General features: G+C 36.8%; 1 protein-coding gene across 3 annotated transcripts in view; it reads left to right on the top strand.

The window, feature by feature from the left end:
* epn3a (epsin 3a) overlaps window positions 1-24,215 on the top strand; it is a 38,954-nt gene extending 14,739 nt beyond the window's left edge. Inside the window, exons 3-11 of one of the 3 annotated variants that reach the window (XM_030140606.1) lie at window positions 2,106-2,224; window positions 4,992-5,069; window positions 5,458-5,547; window positions 7,965-8,048; window positions 8,253-8,382; window positions 14,470-14,643; window positions 16,545-16,631; window positions 21,573-21,812; window positions 23,106-24,215. In XM_030140606.1, the coding sequence (XP_029996466.1) occupies window positions 2,106-2,224; window positions 4,992-5,069; window positions 5,458-5,547; window positions 7,965-8,048; window positions 8,253-8,382; window positions 14,470-14,643; window positions 16,545-16,631; window positions 21,573-21,812; window positions 23,106-23,401 (1,298 nt within the window). In that variant the 3' untranslated portion in view covers window positions 23,402-24,215. The remainder of the gene's footprint in view (window positions 1-2,105; window positions 2,225-4,991; window positions 5,070-5,457; window positions 5,548-7,964; window positions 8,049-8,252; window positions 8,383-14,469; window positions 14,644-16,544; window positions 16,632-21,572; window positions 21,813-23,105) is intronic. The other 2 variants (XM_030140607.1, XM_030140608.1) reach the window with 2 other exon arrangements.
* The last annotated feature ends 82 nt before the right edge of the window (window positions 24,216-24,297 follow it).

Below are 24,297 nucleotides of genomic sequence, written 5' to 3'. Positions count from 1 at the left end.
TCTTTGATGTCTGCGGCCTTTTCCGTGGTGTAAACAGACATGCCCGCAGATGCTATCAGGCTGTTTTATCAGCACTTATCCTTCAAAAAGTCCTTCTTCCCCTGATACTTTTTTTTTTTTTTTGCTCGATAAACGTTCCTTTCATACTTTTTCGGTTGGCCTGAACATCTGCCAGTGCAAACATGTGGTCAGTTCCCACCTTCAAGCTCTGTCTGTGGTTTAGCGACGCCACAAAAGGAGCATGGTTCGCAAAGAAAAATAACTCCATAAGATAAAACTATAAAATATTACTTTTACAGACCTGGCATTCATCATGTTAGATAACCGTTTCAGTTTTTAGTGCAATAGTTGTTTGTAATTTAAAAACACTTGGTCTTTATCTGGGTAGGAGTTTCCAAAAAGGCTCAAATGACAAAAGCTATTTCATTTAGAGCACAGGTGTCAAACATGTGGCCCAGGGGCCAAAACCGGCCCGCCAAAGGGTCCAATCTGGCCCCTAGGATGAATTTGTTAAATACAAAAATTACACTGAAGATATTAACAATCAAGGATGTTAGAATCATTTTAGGTCAGTTCAATCTAAAGTGGATCAGACTAGTAAAATATTATCATAATAACCTATAAATAATGAAAACTGCAAATTTTCCTCTTTGTTTTAGTATGAAAAAGTAAACTTAGTAAAAAGAGTTACATTTGCAGTCTAGCCTTTTACAAAATATATGAATATCCTGAACATCCTTTCAGGCACAACAGTTGTTCTTTTTTTTCTATTATTAGATTTTTTTTGTGTATTGTTTATCATTATTATCATTATTTTTCAATTGTTTGATTTTTTTTAAATTTGTGTATTATTTATTATTATTTTTATTTTATTTTTGTTTCATGTTTTGTATTATGTCTGTCTGAAATAAACTAACCTAAACTAAACTAAATATGAACAGTCTGAAATGTCTTAAGAGAAATATGTGGAATTTTAACAACATTCTGCCTGTTACTAAATCTTTAAGTTGTGATGCACATGTATAAATGATCAACTTAGGCGTAATATTGTTAACATTGCACTTTTTTTCTTAAGAATTTTCAGGTTGTTCATATTTGTTCATGTTATGTTCAAGTACAATTCGTAGGTTTAAACATTTTCATAATGGAATTTGACTTTTTTCACTCAAAAACATAGAGAAAACTTTGGAGTTGACATTATTTATAGGTTCTTATCCTATTACTTACATCATTTTTCTGGTCTGGCCCACTTTAGATCATATTAATCTGTATGTGGCCTCTGAACTGAAATGAGTTTGACACCCCTGATTTAGACATTAGTGCTTCAGGTGTGTAAATATTCAGGATGTGTGTTCATTTAAATGCATGAATTAAACGCTGCACAATAGCACCGTCTCTCACTCTGCTCTGGATGATAAAACGGAAAAAAAAACAGGCGCATAGTGGTAGGCTTTTGAAGATTTTGAGACACCGGCGCATGGATGGAGTGTTGAACAAAAAAATGCTGTGCTTAGTGTGGGTGGGGGTCATGAGGTTGGCAGTAGCTAATTGCCAGCAAGCATTCCAGCGCAGACAGGGGATATTGAGGGGCAGCACAGTGGAAGTGATTGATTTCTGAAACCCGACTTTGCCAACGTGTGGCCTGCTGCCCTCTTTTAGCCCCGTGACCCACAGCCTGGCACCCAGACTGGTACCCTGCCAGCACCCCCCTCCCAATCTGCTCCCGAATTTTGGAACCCACCCAGAGGGTTCGGGGTAATAAGGTGGGCCCCTCTCCAACCCGTCCATTCCTCTCCCCCTCCACTGCCCCAACTCTCCACACAGGCACACCATTGTTCTCAGTGCAGGCAGAGTTAGACAGACCGTGGCAAGCGATGCCAGCAAAGGCCCTAAACAACAGGCAATGGAAAAACATTAACATGCAAAAGCAGTGCCAGCTCTTTTCTGACCTTAAAAATCAGCCCAAAGTGTTTCTTTCTTTGTTTTTGTCTCCTGCCCCCAATATTTCCATCTGTCAATGTTTCTCTCCACATCCATCTGCCCTCCTTTCCTCCTTTAACACCCAATCCTTTCTCCTCTTCCTCTTCTTCTTCTGTTCTTCTTAGCCTCCACTTCCTCCCCTCGACTCGCTCCAGACCTGGAACAAGCTCGGCCCCAGACCAGCGGAGAAGAGGAGCTGCAGCTGCAGCTGGCCTTGGCTATGAGCCGAGAAGAAAGTGAAAAGGTACCTCTAGCCCAGATAAAACGCACACATACTCTCTCATCAAATCGTCCGACCATTACCGCCCAATGCCCCCGACAGAAAGAGGCCTTTTTAGTCGCCCTCCTGCTCACATGTTATGTAGTAATGCTGTAGTAAAACACTAAATGGCTCCCACACACACGCTTGGACACCATCTGCCTCTGTGGTTAAGCACTTCTACCGGCTGTCTCCTCCAAGCCGTCATTTCCCAGAACCTTTAACTGAAAGTGATATCATCAACTCTGTCTCTGATGTGGTCAATAATGGCACTTTGGCCAATCAGTGTGAGCGATGCTGAAGACCGAGGAAGCTGCTGAAAGAGTGAGAAGCCAGACAGGATGCATGCATTGATCCACTCCTAAGCACCCGGGCGGCCCTTGTCTCTAAGGCAAGGGCAGCTGTCGTCCTGTGTGACTTCTGCTTTGCCTACGATGGGAATATCCAGGGTGCTTGTGCAGGTCTTGAAAGTCTTAAAAAGAAGGGAATTTTTAAACATATTTACCAGAATGTGAAAAGTCTGAAATTTTTTGTGAAAGTCTTAATAAAGTATGGAAAAAAAGTTTTTCTCATAGGCTACTAGGGATAGGAATCGATAAGAATTTAACGATTCTGATTCCATTATCGATTTTGCTTATCAATCCGATTCCTTATCGATTCTTTTATTGATTCTCATTGAGTGAGGGAATAAAAGAATACAAATGGGTGTGTTTGCATTAACTGTTTTTTATATTTCCATCTCTGCACAGAAAATATACCATATACAGTATGTATAAATAATAATAACAGAAGACGGTGGGATGGTGGCGGTGGCGGCGGCGACGTGCAGTGAAAGTGAAACTAAAGACGCTTTACTAATTCCTCTATTGCCACATGTCCATTATGTGGAACCAGTTCAACTCGGCTCGCCTCCTGCTGTTGTGCACCTCATTTCCTTTCCCTTACCTTCGGAAACTTGTATTTGAGGGGGTACGACATTTGTTGCCTGCATCGGAACCGGAACTGGGCCCAGCGTTCACTCTGCCGCTACATTCACAAGCATTGCTAAGTAGCGTATCAAATACATGACATTCCTGTAAATGAAATGTTTGAGCATATTGGAGGTATTCCACCCTTTTGAAAACATGGAAGCTTTGACAGTGTTACAAGTGGACCTGGTGTCGTCTTGTTTAGACCGTTTCTGCCTCAACACCATGTTGGCTACGTTCTGACCAAAACAATGCAGCCTACACGTGACGTCATCGCGCATGCGCAACGAAGGCAGAATCGATAAGCAGAATCGTTAAGCAGGCAGGCAAACGATTCCAAGGAATCGAGCTACTGGGATCCGGTTCTCAAAAAGAACCGGTTCTCGATTCCCATCCCTATAGGCTACATTCAGACTGCAGGCAAATGTGGCCAAAAATCGATTTTTTTTACCTATGTGTGACCTGTATCCTGGGGTACCGATAAAGGGGGGTAAACATGAGAAATTCATGGGGCCCAGCATTTGTGGGGGGCCCATAGAGCAGTAGAGGGGGTCCAGTAGATACAGGTTAGAAGTTGTAAACATTTAGTTTAAGATCCGCTGTATAATAGAGGCACAGAAGTCGGGAGTCGGACATTGAAAGCATGTAAAGTTTCAGTTTCGTTTCACGCTAGTGTAAGTGACGTTATGTCCGACAGATCGACAAGATACTGAATTTTATGAAAGGGTCCACAACGTTTACCTTTCACGGGGCCCACAATTGGTAGCGGCAGCCCTACCTCTATCCGATCTGTTAGAGACAGTTTGAACAGCACAAATATGATTTTTAAAAATCTGACCCAGGGAACTTTCGTATGTGGTCCTAAATCCGATATGTATCCGATATTTTGCAATGTTGACTTCAGTCTGAACGGCCTGGTCGCATTTATCTGACCCTTACATCATTGAAATGCGACAAACGTCACAATTCTGTGTCCCAGTAGTGTTACTTTCGTAAACACAGTGCATGCCTGCATGGTCACGTATTACATCAGGACCTCTTTTGCGAATGCGGGTCACTTCAGGGTCGCATTCAATCCATACTCAAAACTGATAGAAGTTAATGTATAATATGAACGAGCACACAAAAAAATCAGATTCATCAAAAAATCTGAATTGTGCGTTAAGACCTGCTGTCTGAATGTAGCCAGAATTGAATTTTAGAGTATGTTCAAAGGCACATAATCATGTAAGATAAAAAAAATACATAAAGGAAACATAAAACCTTGTTATTATTTCACTAACTGGTCGGTATTGGAATGATTCTAGTTTGTGTGATATTCGTGCACTTTTGTGATTTTCATATGTTTTGAAAATGTTTCTGTCAGTTAAACATAATTTACTGTGAATTATACATTCATTCATTCATTCACACATTTATTAAATTGAACTTTTCTACTACACACAACAGGTATAATCTTAACCAAAAAAGCAGGCAGACAAGCATAAAAATACATAAAGTCAAAGCAAAAAAACTGTAGTTTTGGAAAAAGTCTGAAATTTTTGTTTAAAATAAAGACCAAGCACCCTGGTATCCTTTATTGTAGTGTTGTTTTGATGTGCCATCCAATTAAAACGGCTGATTTTAATGATCACACTGAGATCCGCTCTTCCATTTGATCTCTGTGATTCTGTTAAATCACCTGAAATCGTTGTGTTTCCTGATGAATCGGTGATGAAGTGAAGCGTGCTTTTACCTTTCCCTTTCATTAGTCTTCCTCCTAATCCTTCCTACTTGACCCTTAGCCACCTCCTACTGTGGATATTGATGAACAGACCCAGCTCCAGATCGCTATGAGTCTCAGCAAGGAGCAGACCCAGAAGGTACTGATACACTGGGGACCCTTCTTCCATCTCCAGTCCTCTGTATTAAAGCCGACCTCATGGCTAACTTTATGTCCCACTGAGAAACAACTGCATGTACTCACTTTCTGTCCTTAAGGGATTCCATCTGTGGCTTTCTTCACCTCTGAACAGCACAAGGACATGTCATTTTATGAAAGGATTTGAGACTAATATAAGGAGGCTGCATCTTTCTGTTCCACTAACCACGAACACTGTCTGGTATGGTGTCAGGAAAGGGCACAGGGACTGAAACCTTTACACTGTTTGGGGGGCTTCTGCCGTCTACGCATGCATGCAAAGCACTGGGAGAATCTCAAGACGTTTTTTCACCTTTTTGACCAAATACTAATTGTGATTCCCTTCACAGCCAGTTCAACGTGCACTGGGCGCGACGAGTATGGATGAGGAGGCTCAGCTAGAGTTAGCCTTGAGTCTGAGCAAAGAGGAGCACCAGCAGGTAGGACTGCATCCGTTTGTGTTTTGGACCCGATGCTTTGATTTTTTGTATGTTAGCATGGGTAAAAAAAAAAAAAAAAAAAACAGCTTTAATGCTTCCATAAGCTACAAATTATTTAAATAAATTAAGTCAGGGGTGTCAAACTCATTTTCTTCCGGGGGCCACATTCAGCCCAATTTAATCTGAAGTGGGCCGGAAACAGTAAAATAATAGCATGATAACCAATAAATAATGACAACTTGAAATTGTTTTAGTGCAAAAAATAACATTCAGTTATGCCCATATTTACATTTACAAACTATCCAAACCAAAAGGATGTGAATAACCTGAAAAAAACAGAATTTGTTAGGAAATTTAAGTACAGCTTTATCAGTATTGTGCCTCAACTTATCATTAATACATTTGCACAAAATATTTAGTAACAGACAGAAAGTTGTTAAAATTGCACTTCTTTTTCTTGACAAATTCCATTTTTTTCAGGTTATTCACATCCTTTTTGTTTGGATAGTTTTGTAAATGTAAACATTTTCATAATTGAACGTTATTTTTTGCACTAAAATAATTTGGAGTTGTCATTGTTTATAGCTTATTTTGATATTATTTTTGAGTTTGATGCCTAACTTGCACTTTGCAAATTCATCCCGGTTTTGGCCCCCAGGCCACATGTTTGACACCTGTGAATTAAGTGCTAAAAAATACTATCAGCTAATACACATCTACAGTCGTGGAAAAAATTATTAGACCATCAAAAGTCAACAAAAACAATGATTATGCAATCAAGGGCTTTAAACCTGGTGGGTTCCCTCTTAAAATATTACTGATATTTCGAGATTATTGTCTGGAGTGTTGGTATTTTTATTTTATTCTCTAGATCAGGGATGTCAAATTCATTTTGGTTCAGGGGCCATATTTAGCCCAATTTGACCTCAAGTAGGCCAGACTAGTAAAATAATGACTTAATAACCTATAAATAATGACAAATCCAAGTTTTTCTTTTTGTTTTAGTACAAAAAAAAAAAAAAAATTAAATTATGAAAATATTTACATTTTACAGAAAAGATGTGAATAACCTGAAAAAACAGAAATTTTCATTTTGAAAAAAATATTAGTGCAATTTTAACAATATTGTGCCTCAGCTTATTATTTATACATGTACATTACACACAGTGTTACATAAACATTTGGTAACAGGCAGAATATTGTTAAAATTTTGGATTTTGGAACTAAAATTTGAACAATTTCTACAGTATTACATCTTTTATTATTAACACAACTACAGATCACAGTGGATCCATAAATTTACAAAACATTTAGTAACAGGCAGAATATTGATAAAATTGCACATTTCGGGTAGTTCATCTTTGTTTTTATTTATGTATTTATTTGCATTTTATTGTGAAAGAATAGTTTTGTAAATGTTAATATTTTCACAGTGTAATGTTATTTTTTTCACTTAAATTTTTTCCACATAATTTTTCACAAAGAAAATTTGTAGTTGTCATTATTTATGGGTTATTGTGTTATTATTTTTACTGTAGATCACATTGGTCTGCATGTGGAACCTGAACCAAAATGATTTGGACAACTTGGACTGTTTAGGTTCATTTTTGCACTTTCATCCTATGGGCCAGAATGGAATTTTTGGCGGGCCAGATTTGGCCCCCGGGCCACATGTTTGACACCTGTGCTCTAGATGATAATCTCTCTGTGTGACACTATTATTTCTTTCCATGTCTTCTGCTTTATTTGTGTTTTTGAGTTACGTACTTATGTGTTTTATTATTATCTCTGGAAAACATTATGCAGTCGCGGAAAAAATTATTAGACCATCAAACGACATCAAAAACAATGGTTATGCAATCAAGTACCAACTCCTGTGTGTATCATGTGACTAAAACAGACAGAAAAGAAAGCATGGAATGCCTAAAAGCACTGTTTTTGTCAGTACAGTGCCATAGATATTGATGTAAGAACTGAAGTGATTTTGGTTGTTATCAAGAAAACCATGGAAAATGGATAAATATCAGCTCTGAAATTAAACTACTATGAGCTATTTTTGTTGTTATCATTATATTTGTCCAAACAAATGTACCTTTCATTGTACCAGGCGTTAAAATGAACAAGAAATTGAAGAAAACAAAGGATGGTCTGATCATTTTTTTCCCACAACTGTACATCATGTCCTCTTTGTTTCACATAAGAGCTGTTTTGATAAAGACCTTAATTCTCTCTTCTCTTTTTGGAGAAATTTCTAGTCTGCATCCATTTCTCACATCTATCTCTTGGTCATTCGTTCCTCAGGCTTTTGTGCTTGTACGCTGTCACTAAATCATAAATATAGTATGATTTGACAATATGTGAATTTTGCCGAAAGCTGTCGTGCCCACAGGCATCCATGTGTCTGTATCTGTTGACAGGAGCAACTCAGTCGCCAAGGAGACGAGTCGATGCTGCAGAAGGCTCTTGAGGAGAGCAAACGTGAGATGGAGACTAAAGGCGGGGTATGAATTATTGGGGTATGGAATATCTCCATGGGGGTCTTTGAAAGCATGAATTTATTGACCAAAGCCAAAATCACTGATGTAAATAAATACAGTTGCATCAGCTGTCATGTGGATATGTTAGATTAGGAGAAATATTATGAAGTGCTGAAGCAGGATATTGATTTATACTGATGGTGATTGTGTTCTTCTGTCTTTGGTCAGACCGCCTTCATGGACCTGGTAGATGTTTTTGCAGTGCCCTCAGATCCGCCTCCTAGGAACCATTGCTGGAATAGTGGTCCACATCAGGCAGCTGCCCGTGTGGGGGGCACAGACCCCTGGGACTCCCTGGGTGAGTCTGGGTTTATCTTATCGTGACTAACCTTTAAAATACTGAGTCATAAATGTTCTGTGGTGCATCATGGACGTGCACATTTGGGGGTTAAAAAGTGAAGTTGAAATTTGTTTTGAACATGGAAAGAAGAAGAAGAAATCTTACAAGCAAGTTGAAATAGAAGAGAGAGAAAAAACAACGTTCTGAGGAAAAGAAACTGTCATTTATATGATATTTTCATTTATATATTTGTAAAGAGTGGAAGGAAGTTTATTTATTTCCACCTCTTCCTCCGTAAGTTAATCATTAGTATTTATCCTGTTTTCTTATTGATTTAAACTTATATTCTATGGAAATTAATTTTCCTTAGTTTCTATAGATATAATGAATATAATTTTATCCATGCTGTTCAAAATAATACAAATTACTAATATTAATTTATGTATTAAATATATGAATTACTCCTCAAGCAACATATTCCTTACAAATATGTAGGTATTACTCTCCATAATATATGATATATAACACCATATACATACATATATAAACCCACACATACATATATGCATATGTACAAATAAATACATACCTATACATTGAACAATGTTGCCCATAAAGTTGGAATAATTTCGTTTTCAGATATATTCCTTGTTTTTATTCCTATTTATACACATCAGTAATCACCTTTGATCTGGTACAGTCATTACATAGTGAGTCCCAGTTACACTTTATTTATCAAGAATAAATCACATTGTCACAATCATTTCATGAAAAGAGGTAAAAATACTGTATTTATAATATTTTGTTATTTATGATTTTGATAGGCTCAACACCCCCCATAGCATCATATACCCTGTAAGCTAGACAGAATATGTGAAAGTGTCCTTTATTTAATTTACCCATATTATGATTTCTATTATTGTGTGCCCCCCCCCCCTTTTTTTTTTTTTTTTTTGTTGTTGTTTTTTTGTTTTGTTTTGTTTCATGTTTAGTATTAGCTTGTATGTACATGGGCAGGGTGGGAGGGAGGGGATTTGGTTGGTTAAACCAAGAAAAACAATTCAAGACATTGTATCTAAAATGCGTTATATATTGTTTTTCCTTTCTTGAATAAAATAAATATTAACAAAAAAAAAAATTCCAACTTTATGGGCAACAGTGTATACAATAGTACATACACATACAAACCCACATATACTTAAATATAAATACATATATACATATACATACTCAGGTATGTATACTGTGTATATACACAATCTGTGTACATAATATTCAGTAAATTAACAAATAAAAATAGTAACTAGAAAATAGTTTATGTTTGGTTGTTGCTTTAACGTCCTGAGACCCAGGAAATGTCAGGAAAGTACAAGTTTTGGCTTTTTTTAAATTAAATATTTGCCTATATTATAAACATCATGATGCAGCAGTTTTTTCCAGATGCATTTTTATTTTTTGTTTTTATGGAATGTCCTTTGCAGTGGACAGTTTTTGTTATTTTTTTGTATAACTCTGTGAAACCCATAGCCGGTTCTTATGAGGTTAACTCCACATTCAGTCTGTTCCAAAGTTAAGAATGACTGATACTTAAAAACCTCTCTTGGTTGTTCACGCCCTATTTATTTGGCAGTTGAATTTTCCTTTTAAATTATATTCCCCCTCTGGATCTCTGAACAACTGTTGAATATTTCCTGATAGTGTGTTGTTTTTGGCCATAAAACATTAGCTTGTAAGAATTATGAGTTAGTGTGATCCAAATATTACACACTGTGACTCATACATGTTGCTGTTTTTTAGTGAGTCCCATGTACTTCTGCAGTTGTTCCCCTATACTTCAACACAATGACATAAACAGCAAAGAATGGGGAGTGACTTCTGACTTTCCTGATTAACAAGTTATGCCGAAAACCATAAACTACATTTTAACTGAAACTAATTTTTTCACATTTTCAATCGATGATTATCTCGTCTTCTCTGTTAACAATGTTGAAAGAGTCACAAATATCCTGGAATTTGGTCAGAAGCTCAACTTTAACCCTTTAGAGGGCACTCATAGAAATACTCCTTAGTGTGGTATTAGAGGACATAACAAGACTTAAGTACTTTTGTGAAATTTTTCAAACATTTTTATTGTAATAGTAGTAGTAGTAGTTTTAGTTTATTCGGTCGTTAATTACCTTAAACAACAAACAAAAACAACATATCCATTGTTCTATATGCAGTGTGACTGAAAGGGTTTAGGCTGAAGTAAAGGCTTATTTCACCTAACCCTATTTACATTTAACACAATGTTTCCACACGAAAACGAACAAACAAAAAAAATAAAAAATAAAATAAAAAAACATTTGATATAATCTTTGCTAAATATACAACAGAAGAGAATACATATCGTCATGTAGAAAATCCAAGTCAATGAAGTTACCATATTTGGTTCATTGCCTGTAAGTGGCAAAAATTCAATAAGTATATATAAAAAAATACAGGAAAAGACATGCTATGTTAAAGAATCATGAATTTTATAACATTAGACCAACATAAGTGTTAATCCAGACACCTGTCCACATCCACATTATCCCTTTGAACATCATTCCTTACATTAGTACCATTACTTCATGGTACCTAACAAAGCAGGTACACTCACTAGTCGCTTTTCCATTGACCCTCAAATTGCGCGAATATAACTTGCGCATAAAAATGTACCTAATGGAAATACAATTTCGCCAAAACTCTTGGTTTTTTTGCACTGGCAAGAGGTGGTTTTTCGGGTTTAGTGCAATTGGTATTCTGTGTGAAACTGCAGTGGAAAGATGTTTTTGCGCAACTAGAATCATGTGAATTAAAAAAAAAGAAAAAAAACAATGTTGACAGATGTTACAACAAGCGAAGAACAAGTGTTTTAAAAGAAATATGGCACGGTATGTGTGGACACACCAGGAAACAAATCATTTTTTAATTTAGTACGAGATAGAGGGGTAATATATCATAATAATGAATGTATGTGTAAATCAACATGATATTTGCATTTGTTGCCATGTTTATGGAATGAGTTCTCATGTTATCTCACGATAATAAATAAACAAATCATCGCATTTGTGATTTAATGGAAAAACCGAGATTACGCACTTCTCTTTTTTCGACATTTAGTAAATATCGGTAAAGTTGTGCATATGTCCATTGGAAAAGCGACTACAGTGCATGCAGAGGTGGACCTTGCAGTCACCGTCTTGTATGTGGGGTGTGTATTGGCAAGAATCTGGCGATACGATCCAAATCACAATACTTGGATCACGATACGATATATTGTGATGTATCACGATACTGTTAACAAGGCGATATTTTTTGATTTGTTTCTTTTTTTAAAAGATTATTTCCCGGAAAAACTTAAAGTGCAGTATTTGGATAAATAAAGTTTTAACAGGCGAGTTTTGTGAGTACAAAAAACACACAAATAAATAAATAAATACATAATGTTTTGCAGACATTACAGTTTAAGATCCTTCTTAAATATTCGTATTCTATTGTGAAAAGAATGCATAGTTTTCAGCCCCTGACTCATCCCACATCAGAACATTATTTTTGTGCAATTCCAATAAAGAAAACTGACATCTGCCTCTTTCAGACAGTAAACAGTGCTTTTAGGATGCTTGAAGTAACCGTTATTGATTTAAAAAAAACTACATGTATGACCTGCGATATCACAATACTATTTTTGTAGTCAACAAACAAAGCAAAATACCCATGTGAATATAGAAATAAAAGAGCATGATAAACAAAAAACAAAAATGAATCTCCACTATGTCTGCATTTGAATAAATATTTTAAAATATCAATACAGTACTTTTTAATATCAATACAGTATCATGAAGTGAAATATCACGATATATTGTGGAACCGATATTTTCTTACACCTCTGGTCTTGTAGTGTGTGTGGAAATGATACAATATAGAAATAAAAGAACATGATAAAAAAAAGAATCTCCGCTATGTCTGCATTTGAATAAACACTTTAAAATATCTATACAGTTCTTTTTAATATCGATACAGTATCATGAAGTGAAATTTCACGATATATTGTGGAACCCATATTTTCTTACATCCCTGGTCTTGTAACGTGTGTGGAAATTATAAAATATAGAAATAAAAGAGTATGATAAACAAACAAAAAAAAGAATCTCCGCCATGTCTGCACTTGAATAAATACTTTAAAATAAAATATTGATACAGTACTTTTTAATATCGATACAGTATCATGAAGTGAAATATCGCGATATATTGCAGAACCAATATTTTCTTACACCCCTGGTCTTGTAATGTGTGCGGAAATGATAGAATAAAGAAATAAAAGAGCATGATAAACAAAAACAAACCAAAAAGGAATTTCCGCCATGTCTGTACTAGAATAAATACTTTAAAATATCGATACAGTACTTTTTAATATTGATACAGTATCATGAAGTGAAATATCGTGATATATTGCAGAACTGATATTTTCTTACACCCCTGATCTTGTAATATGTGTGGAAATTATACAATATAGAAATAAAAGAGCATGATAAACAAAAACAAACCAAAAATGAATTTCCGCCATGTCTGCATTTGAATAAATACTTTAAAATATCGATAGTACTTTTTAACATCAATACAATATCATGAAGTGAAATACCGCGATATATTACGGAACTGATATTTTCTTACACCTCTGGTCTTGTAGATGTGTAGATGTGTGTGGAAATGACCAAAAATAGTCGCTTGCCTGATAAAGGGTTAAACACCAGGCCTGAAATAGCGAGCGAAGGAAGACATAAAATTGGATCAAATCAAGTTTCCTTTTAGGAAACTTTACACCATGAGGACATTTCATACACACATGCATCAGCTGCAGTTCTTAGTTTATTCACTGTACTCTTAGATTTATTACTGACTGTGCTTATTAATGACTACACTCATCATTGTCATCTGTATGCAGAGGTTTGTAAGATGTGATAAGCATCGGGTTTCATTTATATATATATAAGGACCTGACTCCTGTTTTTTTTACCCTCATGTATCACCTTGCTGTTGTCTTTTACTGTGAGCTCCTTTCATACACACTCAAATGAGAGTATTACGTTGCAGGTGCCGGCTATTTATAGCGAGATCGGAAAATCACTGTGCAACGTAGGAGTCAATGCAGATGTATTCGTAGCTGTTCTTGTTTTATATAGAATTTAATGTGTTTTTGTTTATTCAGTTACATTGAAAATGAGGATAGAATGAGGGCAGAATTAGATAAAAGTTTACTGAATGAGTGGATAAATATATGACTCTAGATGCCTTTAACCCTTTAACCCCTGAGACGTTGTTTCTGCTGTGAATTTGTGTCTGTTTCAGGGTCATAAAAGCTGCTGTGAGTATGTGTTTGTGTTCCTTTTCTTCTGTGGTTTTTCTTTACTGTGTGTTTTAGGTCAAAACAGGGAGGAATAACCGAAAAAGACAAAGATGGGAATTGAAGTTTGACAGGTTTTTACTAAATAAGGCGCTCAGAATGTACATCAGTAAAAGATTTAGGATGTGGAACGTGAACAGTGAACTGGAACACACTGAACAACAACATGTATTTTTCAGTAGTTTTTTTCTAAATCCGTCCAGCTGCTTTTTGGCACCAGGCTGAACTCCAAAAAGCAGCTACATGGTCAAAACTCAATAAAAACACAGTTAAAAAAAAAAAAAAAAAAAAAAAAAGGAAAACACTGCAAACAACAGTAAAAACCAAAAACGACAAAGATGGTGTAAAAAAAAAAAAAAAAAAAGCCTAAAGAGTCGGTCTCACTCACTGCTCTGTGTTTTGCCCCCCATTCCATAGGTGGTGGGGGGTGTACTGAGCATGCTCGGATGTCTTTGGAAAGTGCAAAGTTGATTCTATCAGCACGTTTTGAAATTTTTACTATTGAGCGAACAGTTGAATTTTTCTGAATATTTTAGATAAATCATACATTCAGAGCGCTCACCACAGACACATCAGGGGTTAAAGGGTTAAATAAATATGTTTCTATGAGTATGTGCTTTTTAATGTCTATGGTTACACATCTCTCATCACCTCTGTGATTCACCTCCATGTTATTCAAGATGGCAGCAGCAATATACCAAGGCCCGACTCCCCATGGATGGTACCGCCACCCAGCAGCCCTCCCCCACCGTGGGAGCCGAGCCAGCCCCCAGTTGACCCATGGGATGCCCCGCAGAACAACGCCTCCAACATCAACTCAGCCAACAGAGTGTGGGCCTTTCCTTCTGACGCAGGTATGTATGTGTCAGTGTGTGCAAACGCTCACACTGACTGTAGAGTGAGTTTGGTTCAATGAAAGAGAAGAATTAGAATAAAACATTTCACCATAACAACATTATGACGAACAACCACCACCACCAGTCCAATGGAATACTCACCCTACCTCAGTACAATAACCACAACATATGCACCTTTTTTTCCTAATCTCAACTGTACATATCCATTATTACCTCTATATATATCCTATACTGGGCGACACACTGGTGCAGTGGTTAGCACTCATGCCTCACAGCAAGAAGGTCCTGGATTCGATTCCAACACCAGTCGATGGGGGGTTCAGAAAATGAATGAATTAATGAATATATCCTATATTACCTGTATATATTGCCTGTATATATCCTACAGTATATTGCCTATATTGCCTGTATATATCCTATGTTACCTGCATATATCCTCTATTACCTGTATATATCCTATATTACTTGCATATATCCTCTATTACCTGTATATATCCTACATTGCCTGCATATATCCTCTATTACCTATATATATCCTCTATTACTTGCATATATCCTCTATTACCTGCGTATACCCTCTATTACCTGTATATACCCTCTATTACCTGCATATACCCTCTATTACCTGCATATATCCTATATTACCTGTATATATCCTCTATTACCTGCATATATCCTCTATTACCTGTATATGTATATCCTCTATTACCTGTATATATCCTCTATTACCTGTATATATCCTCTATTACCTGCATATATCCTCTATTACCTGTATATATCCTCTATTACCTGTATATATCCTATATTACCTGTATATATCCTCTATTACCTGTATATATCCTCTATTACCTGCATATACCCTCTATTACCTGTATATACCCTCTATTACCTGCATATATCCTCTGTTACCTGTATATATCCTCTATTACCTGTATATATCCTCTATTACCTGTATATATCCTATATTACCTGCATATATCCTATATTACCTGTATATATCCTCTATTACCTGCAATAACCCTCTATTACCTGCATATATCCTCTATTACCTGTATATATCCTCTATTACCTGTATATATCCTCTATTACCTGTATATATCCTATATTACCTGCATATATCCTATATTACCTGTATATATCCTCTATTACCTGCAATAACCCTCTATTACCTGCATATATCCTCTATTACCTGTATATATCCTCTATTACCTGCGTATACCCTCTATTACCTGTATATATCCTATATTACCTGTATATATCCTCTATTACCTGCAATAACCCTCTATTACCTGTATATATCCTCTATTACCTGTATATATCCTCTGTTACCAGTATATATCCTCTATTACCTGCATATACCCTCTATTACCTGTATATATCCTCTATTACCTGCATATATCATCTATTACCTGTATATATCCTATATTACCTGCATATATCCTGCAGTATATTGCCTATATATATTATATATTACCTATATATCCTATATTACATGTATATCTTACATTACCTGTATATATCCTCTAATACTTGTATATATTATATATTACCTGCATATATCCTGTATTTCCTGCATATATCCTTATTTGTTAGACATACCTCTCACTTTTAGTACAGAGGTAGCTTTTCTATATTTCAGTAGTTTTTGTGGTACTTTAGTAACATAAGTGTATTCAATATTTTATCCAGCAGCTTTTTGCACATGCCTACATTTCAGTATTTTTGCGTGATATTTTTATACAATCTTTTTTGCATTAAGTGTTGTTTTTTTTTCATTGTTCCTGTGACAGTGACACTAAAGATCTATTCTATTCTATTCTATTCTATTCTATTCTATTCTAATTCCCCCTTGGTGATACATAAACCTAATCTGTATCTGTGTTTGATCATTTTTCTGGCAGCTTCCGGTGTGGATCCATTCTCTGCACCATCAGCAGTTACAGGAGCTGGAAAGGACCCTTCACCCAGAACTGGAAGCCCCTCAGGTTAACTTTATGTTTTCTTTGCTAGTCTCAACTAGATCAGTAGATGATTTATGTTGCTGTCTGCTGTTTAGATCTGTGAGGGTTAGACTGTATTTCTACCCAATGTACATGAACTTTCAGCTCTGGAACCGTAATCCCAGGAAATAGCTTTGACTGTATGTATTTCCAATATTGTCTAAACACCGGCTCAGAGGAGGAAAAAATTATAGTTTTAGCACAGATTCATTTCATCCTTAGTATAAATGCACTAATCATCTATCATATGTATTTCCATATTAAAGCTATACCGTATGATGTGGCATTTTTACACTTTTCTTTTGTCATCTTAAAATGCTCCTAATAAGTGTGTGTCAAACTAAAATGTAAAAGAAATCCGCCAGGCATTGAAACTCAAAAATGTTTAATTCTCATATATTTCTGATAAAAGTCTGACCAATCATTTTAGTCGGTCCGAATAAAATAATTGGCCGAACCTGACTGAGCCTCCTGTCAATCATCCATTACGACCGTCCAGCTTCCGATCCATTATCGCTGTCTCACATCCGATATGTGTCCCTCTGAATCTGACGCTTCACTGGTGCTGCTTCTCCTGTCACTGACCACAGTCTACTGTTTGGGATGTGTATGGATAGAACTGACATGCACATGTGGAAGGGAAAAAACTGATTTATGAACAGAAACAACAACTGAGGGGAACAAACGGGAGTCTGATGAATGAAGGATGGAGATAAAAGTCCGGAAGTCAGTTGTACTGGACTAAACCGGTCTGCATAAAGCTCAGCTTTTATGACGGTGGGACTCATACAGGTACATGTACATGGTGTCACACATGTAAGATGATGTAGGATGATAATTGTATGGACTATGAAACTTCAAATGTCCACGGAAAATTCGCGGAGGCCGCGCGTTCACAGTGCGCGCGCCCATCCCCTGAGCACTGCAGTGAAAACACTGACCCAGTACTGCACAGACCAGGTCTACTGATGGAACAGGAGCAGTGGGCCTGCGGCAGGTGGATGATGCGTCTGATTACTGAGGGAGGGGTCCGTGGACATGCCAAAACGGACCGGACCTCCACCTCTGCTTCCTCCTCCATTTCCATCGTGCATCAGGAGAGGGAGGAGGAGCCTCAGAGCTCAGGCAGAGGGAAGGGGGCGGGGCTTTGGAGGGAGGCGGGTTGTTCATGTTCAAACTTTTACTAAGTGCTGTGAGAAATGCCACATCGGTAGGTAGAGCTTTAATAATGTGCTGAATCATAATGAGAAACTATATATATACAGTGAGAGCTTTTTAAAAATAGTTGCACACAGTGTAATTTTACCTTCGTTCTGAATGTGAAGTGCTTTAACTTTTTGAGCCAGTGGTGTCATGAGGCAAAATCCCTGCTATTGTGTCGGAAAAGGGCAAAAAAAAAAAAAAGTTAAAATTAATTAGGTTCGGAAGTTAAATATTCTAACATTTAACATTCAACTCAGCTTCATTTCCAATTATGAAAGCTCAACAAGATTTTTTTTTTGTTAAGTTTGTGTGCATTATCCCCAAAATTGAGGATTTGAGTCAGTTTTCAGCTCAACAAACATGTTTTAGTGTTAAGCATCACTTTAAATATAATGCTGAGTACTAATGTGGTACAAATGTGAACATGCCTAAAGGTCCTGAGTGATTAGAGCAGGGGTGTCAAACATACGGCCCGCGGACCAAAATCGGCCCACCACAGGGTCCAATCCGGCCTGTGGAATGAATTTACACCGATCACAGATGTTGAAATCAGTTTAGTTCAGGTTCCACATTCGCCCAATTTGATCTCAAGTGGATCAGACAAGTAACATACTATCATAATAATCCATAAATAATGACGACTCCAAATGTTGTCTTTGTTTTAGTGTAAAAAAAAAAAGTATAATTATATGGGATGTTTACATTTAAAAACTATCTCTTTACAATGAAAGTGAATAATCTGAACAAAAAATATGAACAACCTGAAATATCTTAAGAAAATTAAGTGCAATTTTAACAATTTTCTGCCTTTTATTAAATGTTTTTGTGTGTTTGTAGATCCACTGTGATCTTTAAGTTGTAATGCACATGTGTAAATGATAAGCTCAGTCATAATATTGTTAAAATAGCACAGAATTTTCTTAAGATATTTCATGGCGTTTCACGTTATCGACATTTTTAAAGGATAGCTTGTAGATGTAAAGATTTCCATCATGTAATTTCCATGTAATTTTACTTTATTCACTCTAAAAGTTTGGAGTTGACATTATTTATAAGTATCATGTTACTATTTGCAAGCACATCCCATTTCAGATCATATTGGGTCGAATTTGGCCCCTGAACTAGAATGACTTTGACACCCTTGGATTAGAGGATACAGCCCCCAGAGAAGAGACCTTTAGAGAGTAAAATAAAAGCCTACAACTAAATGTAGATCCTGGTGCCTGTACTGGAAACACCCTGAGGTCTTTGACAGGTTCATAGTCCCTGCAATGTAAACATGGCCTCACTCTGGTTCTGATCATCACATGTAACAGACATACTATTTGCTGACGCTAGATTAGATTAGATTACATTAGATTAGATTAGATAAAATTTTATTGATCCTTTGGGGAAAAGTCTCAGGAAATCGAGGTTCCAATAGCAGCACAACATCGAATATACAAGAAATACTGCAAGAAAATAGCAAAACAATGACTATAAAAAAAAAAAAACGTGAGAAAAAATAAAGGAAGGTCCGCACAACCAGTGAGCTCCCAAACCATTTAATAGTGACGTTTCGGGCCGAGGCCCTTCATCAGACTGAGGACAGAAACTTACACAGGTGTTCTATATGTGGCGTCTAATCACAACACGTGACCCGCGTTACACGTCATAACAGAAAAAAATATTAAAACTTTTCAAACATATGATCAATTGTAAATGATCAAGAGTCTTACATTTCAGAGTATCCACAAATACAAAATACACAGGTGTTTGGATGTATCTCAATGTTGCCCAATATAAACTTTTTTAAAACAATTTTTCTTTTGTTTTTGCTCTTGTAAATCTGTTCTTGTATTTTTGTTAATAAGAACCGTGCACACATGCTGTGGTGCTTGTCACCCCATTCAGATGGACAGTATAACGACGCAGACCTGTAGAAATTTGATTAATATCTGTTTACAAATATGAGTGCAAAGCAATTTGATCATTAAAAATCATGTATATTTGTAGACGTTTGTAACACTTTATGATTTATGATTGATTGTACATATGATTAGGCTTTACAAGTTATTTTCTGATCTTCTAAGATGACGTATATTGCATGTCACGTGCTATTTTGGTCAGACACTGCATATAATAACACCTGTGTATTTTGTATTTGTGGATACTCTGAAATGTAAGACTCTTGATCATTTACAATTGATCATATGTTTGAAAAGTTTTAATATTTTTTTCTGTTATGACATGTAACGCGGGTCACGTGTTGTGATTAGACGCCACATATAGAACACCTGTGTAAGTTTCTGTCCTCAGTCTGATGAAGGGCCTCGGCCTGAAACGTCACTATTAAATGGTTTGGGAGCTCACTGGTTGTGCGGACCTTCCTTTATTTTTTCTCACGTTCTACTTTTTTGGGATCCTGCACACCTCTAATTTTGGATGTGCGTGTCGTTCACCTTTTTTCATTTTTTTATAAAAAAAAAAAAAAAAAACAGGCAAATTACAAATTGTAAAGTACTAGTAGAAACAACAAGTAGCACGGTGGTAGCCCTCCTGCATGGCCGCCTCCCCACGGGACCACTGAGGCCACCCGACAGCGAGAGGACACCGTATTATGCGCTCGATTCGAAATTCTGAGACACACACACTTTTATACTTCTGAAAACGGCCGCTTTGTCATGAGCTCGTCACAGCCACGCTCAACATTTGATCAAAAATGTAATCGATAGCTTTGGATCACACGTGTGTTGTAGATGATTTTTTACCAAGTTTGGTCCAAATTGGATGTAAACCCTAGGAAAAGATGTTGAAAGTATGAGGGGTGTGATTTTATAGGTCCACACTTCCACCCAATATGGCCGACTTCCTGTTGGGTTTAGGGCGGGGCCATAATGTAATTTTTACATGGGCTCTGTCCATACCAAGTTTCATTTTTCTACACGGAAAAAAATTTGGGTAGGTCTTCCATTCGCGTAATGTATTTTGATTTTTGAGGGGGCATGGCCAAGTCATTTTGCTAATTTTTTTTTGGGGGTGACTTCAAATAAAATAAATTTTTGCCAGTATTGAATTTTTGGTCAAATAAAATTTAATTTTTGTTAATGTTCAGGGGGTCAAATTTGCATGCAAAGAGGTGACAAAATAATAGTAATAAAAACAGAACTGTGTGATTTTAATAGGGGTGGGTTCGGGCCTAATAATAGTAATAATATGTGATTTTGTGATTTATTCCGAACATGCAATGAAATTTAACATATATGCACTTGCAAAACATACATAATAATACAAATATCAAGAATCATAACAATCTTAGACAGAAGAAAAGCACAATAATTCCATTTACATGCCTGAAAAGGGGTGGGAAGAAGTGCAATTTATTTAATCCCACCCCCTCTCCCTACAATATTATTAATAGTATATGTCCCTCTTCCTTTTACATTACTCTTCTATATTTATATATCTATTCACACACACACAAACACACATACACACACACTCATTCATCCATATACACATATATACGTTTATACTTATACACACACATACAAATACACATATAATCTTTTACCAATGCCATTCTTAGTTGTGCTAGCGAATAAATAAACAAATAATAACTAACTCAAGGAAGGAAATATACACATAAACAACAGTGAACATATGGTGACAATTATGTAGCTAATTATGTTGAGTGTATGTATGTGTGTGTATGTATATATATATATATATATATATATGTAGATGGGGATCTGTTTGATGAAGCCATGGATGGAGGCCAAGTCAATGTCAATGGGCGAGGAGAAGCAGCCAGTCCTGAGCTCTTTGACCTGTCCCGTCTTGGTGAAAGCCTAGCTGCCCCCAGCGCTCGTACGTGTCAGACCCCTGAAGCCTTCCTGGGTCCCACAGCGGCATCTCTGGTGAACCTGGACAGCCTGATCCCAACAAATCCCCAATCCAAGAACAAGAACCCCTTTCTATCAGGTAAAATGTAGATATGTGTATCATTGTTATGAAAGGGACAGAGTTTATTTTTGATATGTATAGCATTTTTGTGTTTGTGTTTAGTCAGAATTTAGTCTGATATGTGTAGGATTTGTGGAGTTACTTATGGGATCTGACATGGGAATTCCACATTTTCAAGATTCAAGGTTTCTTTATTAGTACCCTAGGGTAAATGTATTTGCAGAAGAGTATACAACAGTCCAATAACCATAAAAACAAGACAAAGTTAAGCAGTGTATCAGGTGAAAAAGATGTTTATTCTAATTATTGTACAAAGTGCAATGATTAAAATACAAACCAAAATAAACCATTCATTCATTCATTCATTCAGAGGTGAATTAAGTGTGACATTAGTTTAGTTTAATTTAGTTTTGTTCAGACACAAACAATACAAAACAGGAAAAAAAACAATAAAAAAAATAGAATAATAGAAATTGGAACAACTGTTGTTCCTGAAAGGGAGTAGGAAGAAGCCACTGCTTATCCAGTCCTACCCCCTGATTCCAGTCCTCAGACCGTTACTGCTTAATCACATGTTATACAACATAAGATTATTATTATCCATAAACACACCCCTGTAAACCTGTACACCCATACACATACAGGCACGTAAGAAAAAGAAGAAACTAGAAAAGCACTCAGAGAGCGCAGACCTCCTCCAACGCATATAAGTCCGCCTTTCCCCCCTCCCCCCGATGGCCAAAATACAAAACTTCCTCTCTGAAAAAATCACTTTTTTCAGGAAACAAAAAAAAACATGGATCCTGGAGAATTCTGTTGGGTTTCTGTAAATTGGCTTAAAGTCTGGTTTTCACCAACTCTGTATGTAAAGTGTCATGAGATAACTTTTGTTATGATTTGGCGCTATATAAAAAAAATTTGATTGATTGATTGTTTAGTTTTATTATAGTATGGTCTTTGTTGTTGTTGTCAGGTGACCTTCATGTCATAAGAAAGGGCGGGATTATCTTGCAGATAGACTGAAAATGTGGAGTCATCCTTGTTCTCACCATTTAATGTGAAAACTCAAAATCTAAAAATTTGCAGATAGGAGGTTTTGTTTTTTGGCCATGTTCCTTGTGCTAGTATCAACATTTCCTGAGAATTTCATCAAAATCCGTCCATAACTTTTTGAGTGTTCTTGCTAACAGACAGACAGATAGACAGACAGACAAACAAACCCCAATGAAAACATAATCTTGGCAGAGGTAATTATATAACTCACCAGTGGAAACTTAACCATCTCTTTTTGTTTTGTGTCTTTCGTTGCAGGCCTGAGCGCTCCTTCTGCCACCAATCCATTCCAAGCTGAGCAGCCCAAACTAACACTGAATCAAATGGGCTCGGCCTCTCTTTCTTCTGCATCCAATGCCACTTCTCTTCCATACAGTGCCTCACTGCCGCTGCCTATGAGCCACCAGCCTGCCAGCCTCCCCTCCTCACACACTCACCCAGCCCAGCCCGGTTTGGACCTGCTCGGGAGCCTGCCTGAGCCCCTGTTGCCCCTCTCTTCAGCCAGCACTCAGGGATCTCAGGCCACACAAAGCAGCCAGAACCCTTTCTTATGAGGACCAACGATATCAACATATCTCGGAGAAAGGGGAAGGCCATCCGGCTACACTCTCGATATACAGTATCAGTGTAGCGCCGACTGAACCACAGCTCCAAGGACTTCTAGGAAAAATACTATTCTTAGTTGTCTATATAAGGTGATACAGTACAGTAACCCTTAGATCGATGCGAACTGGTGCTGTGCTGGACTTCAATAACCTGTCCTGCTCCTCTCGACATGATTGGAGCAACAGGATATAAAAGATGTATCAACTTTGTATCAGAAAATATAAGCATCGTGACAACTCCTTTTCAGGCTGTAACTATTGCTAACAAATTTAGGACATATAAAAGCACAGTTCAATAACATTTTGTTGCCACTCCACGTAGCCATAATTACCAGGGAGATGCATCACGGTTTTTCAACTTGTCATCATGTTTCTTGCTCACTCCGCTGATTGTCATTGGCTTAGCTGCCCACTGCTGCCTCATATACTCTGACTCAATGAGAGAGAGATTCTGGTGAGGAGACAGGAGTTAGTCCCAAGTCCTGTCCAGTTCCTACAATGTTGCTGCATCACAATGTTCACATGGAGCATCTGTTGGACTATAACCGATGCACAAATGCATATACATACAATTTACTTATAAATATGATATGAAATACTGGGGTTAATTGAATGACATTGTAGTTTGGGAATACCGCAAATGGTTTAGATTCACTTTATGCAAAAAGATGCGTTAGAAAATATATGAATCATGAGTTTTATTCATTGCTTGTGAACCACTGACTCTCATCAAATATAAGGGTATAATTGAAATATTGCTCCATTCTTCATTTGGCTTTGTTTTGATTTTCTGTTATCTTCCTTTATAGTGAAATCTTCACCACACTGTCATAGTCCAATACCAG

Source organism: Sphaeramia orbicularis, chromosome 8 (assembly GCF_902148855.1).
Source record: "Sphaeramia orbicularis chromosome 8, fSphaOr1.1, whole genome shotgun sequence".
Classification (NCBI taxonomy): Eukaryota; Metazoa; Chordata; class Actinopteri; order Kurtiformes; family Apogonidae; genus Sphaeramia; species Sphaeramia orbicularis.
Note: the sequence above shows the minus strand (reverse complement) of the source record. Positions and strands in the feature narration are given on the sequence as shown.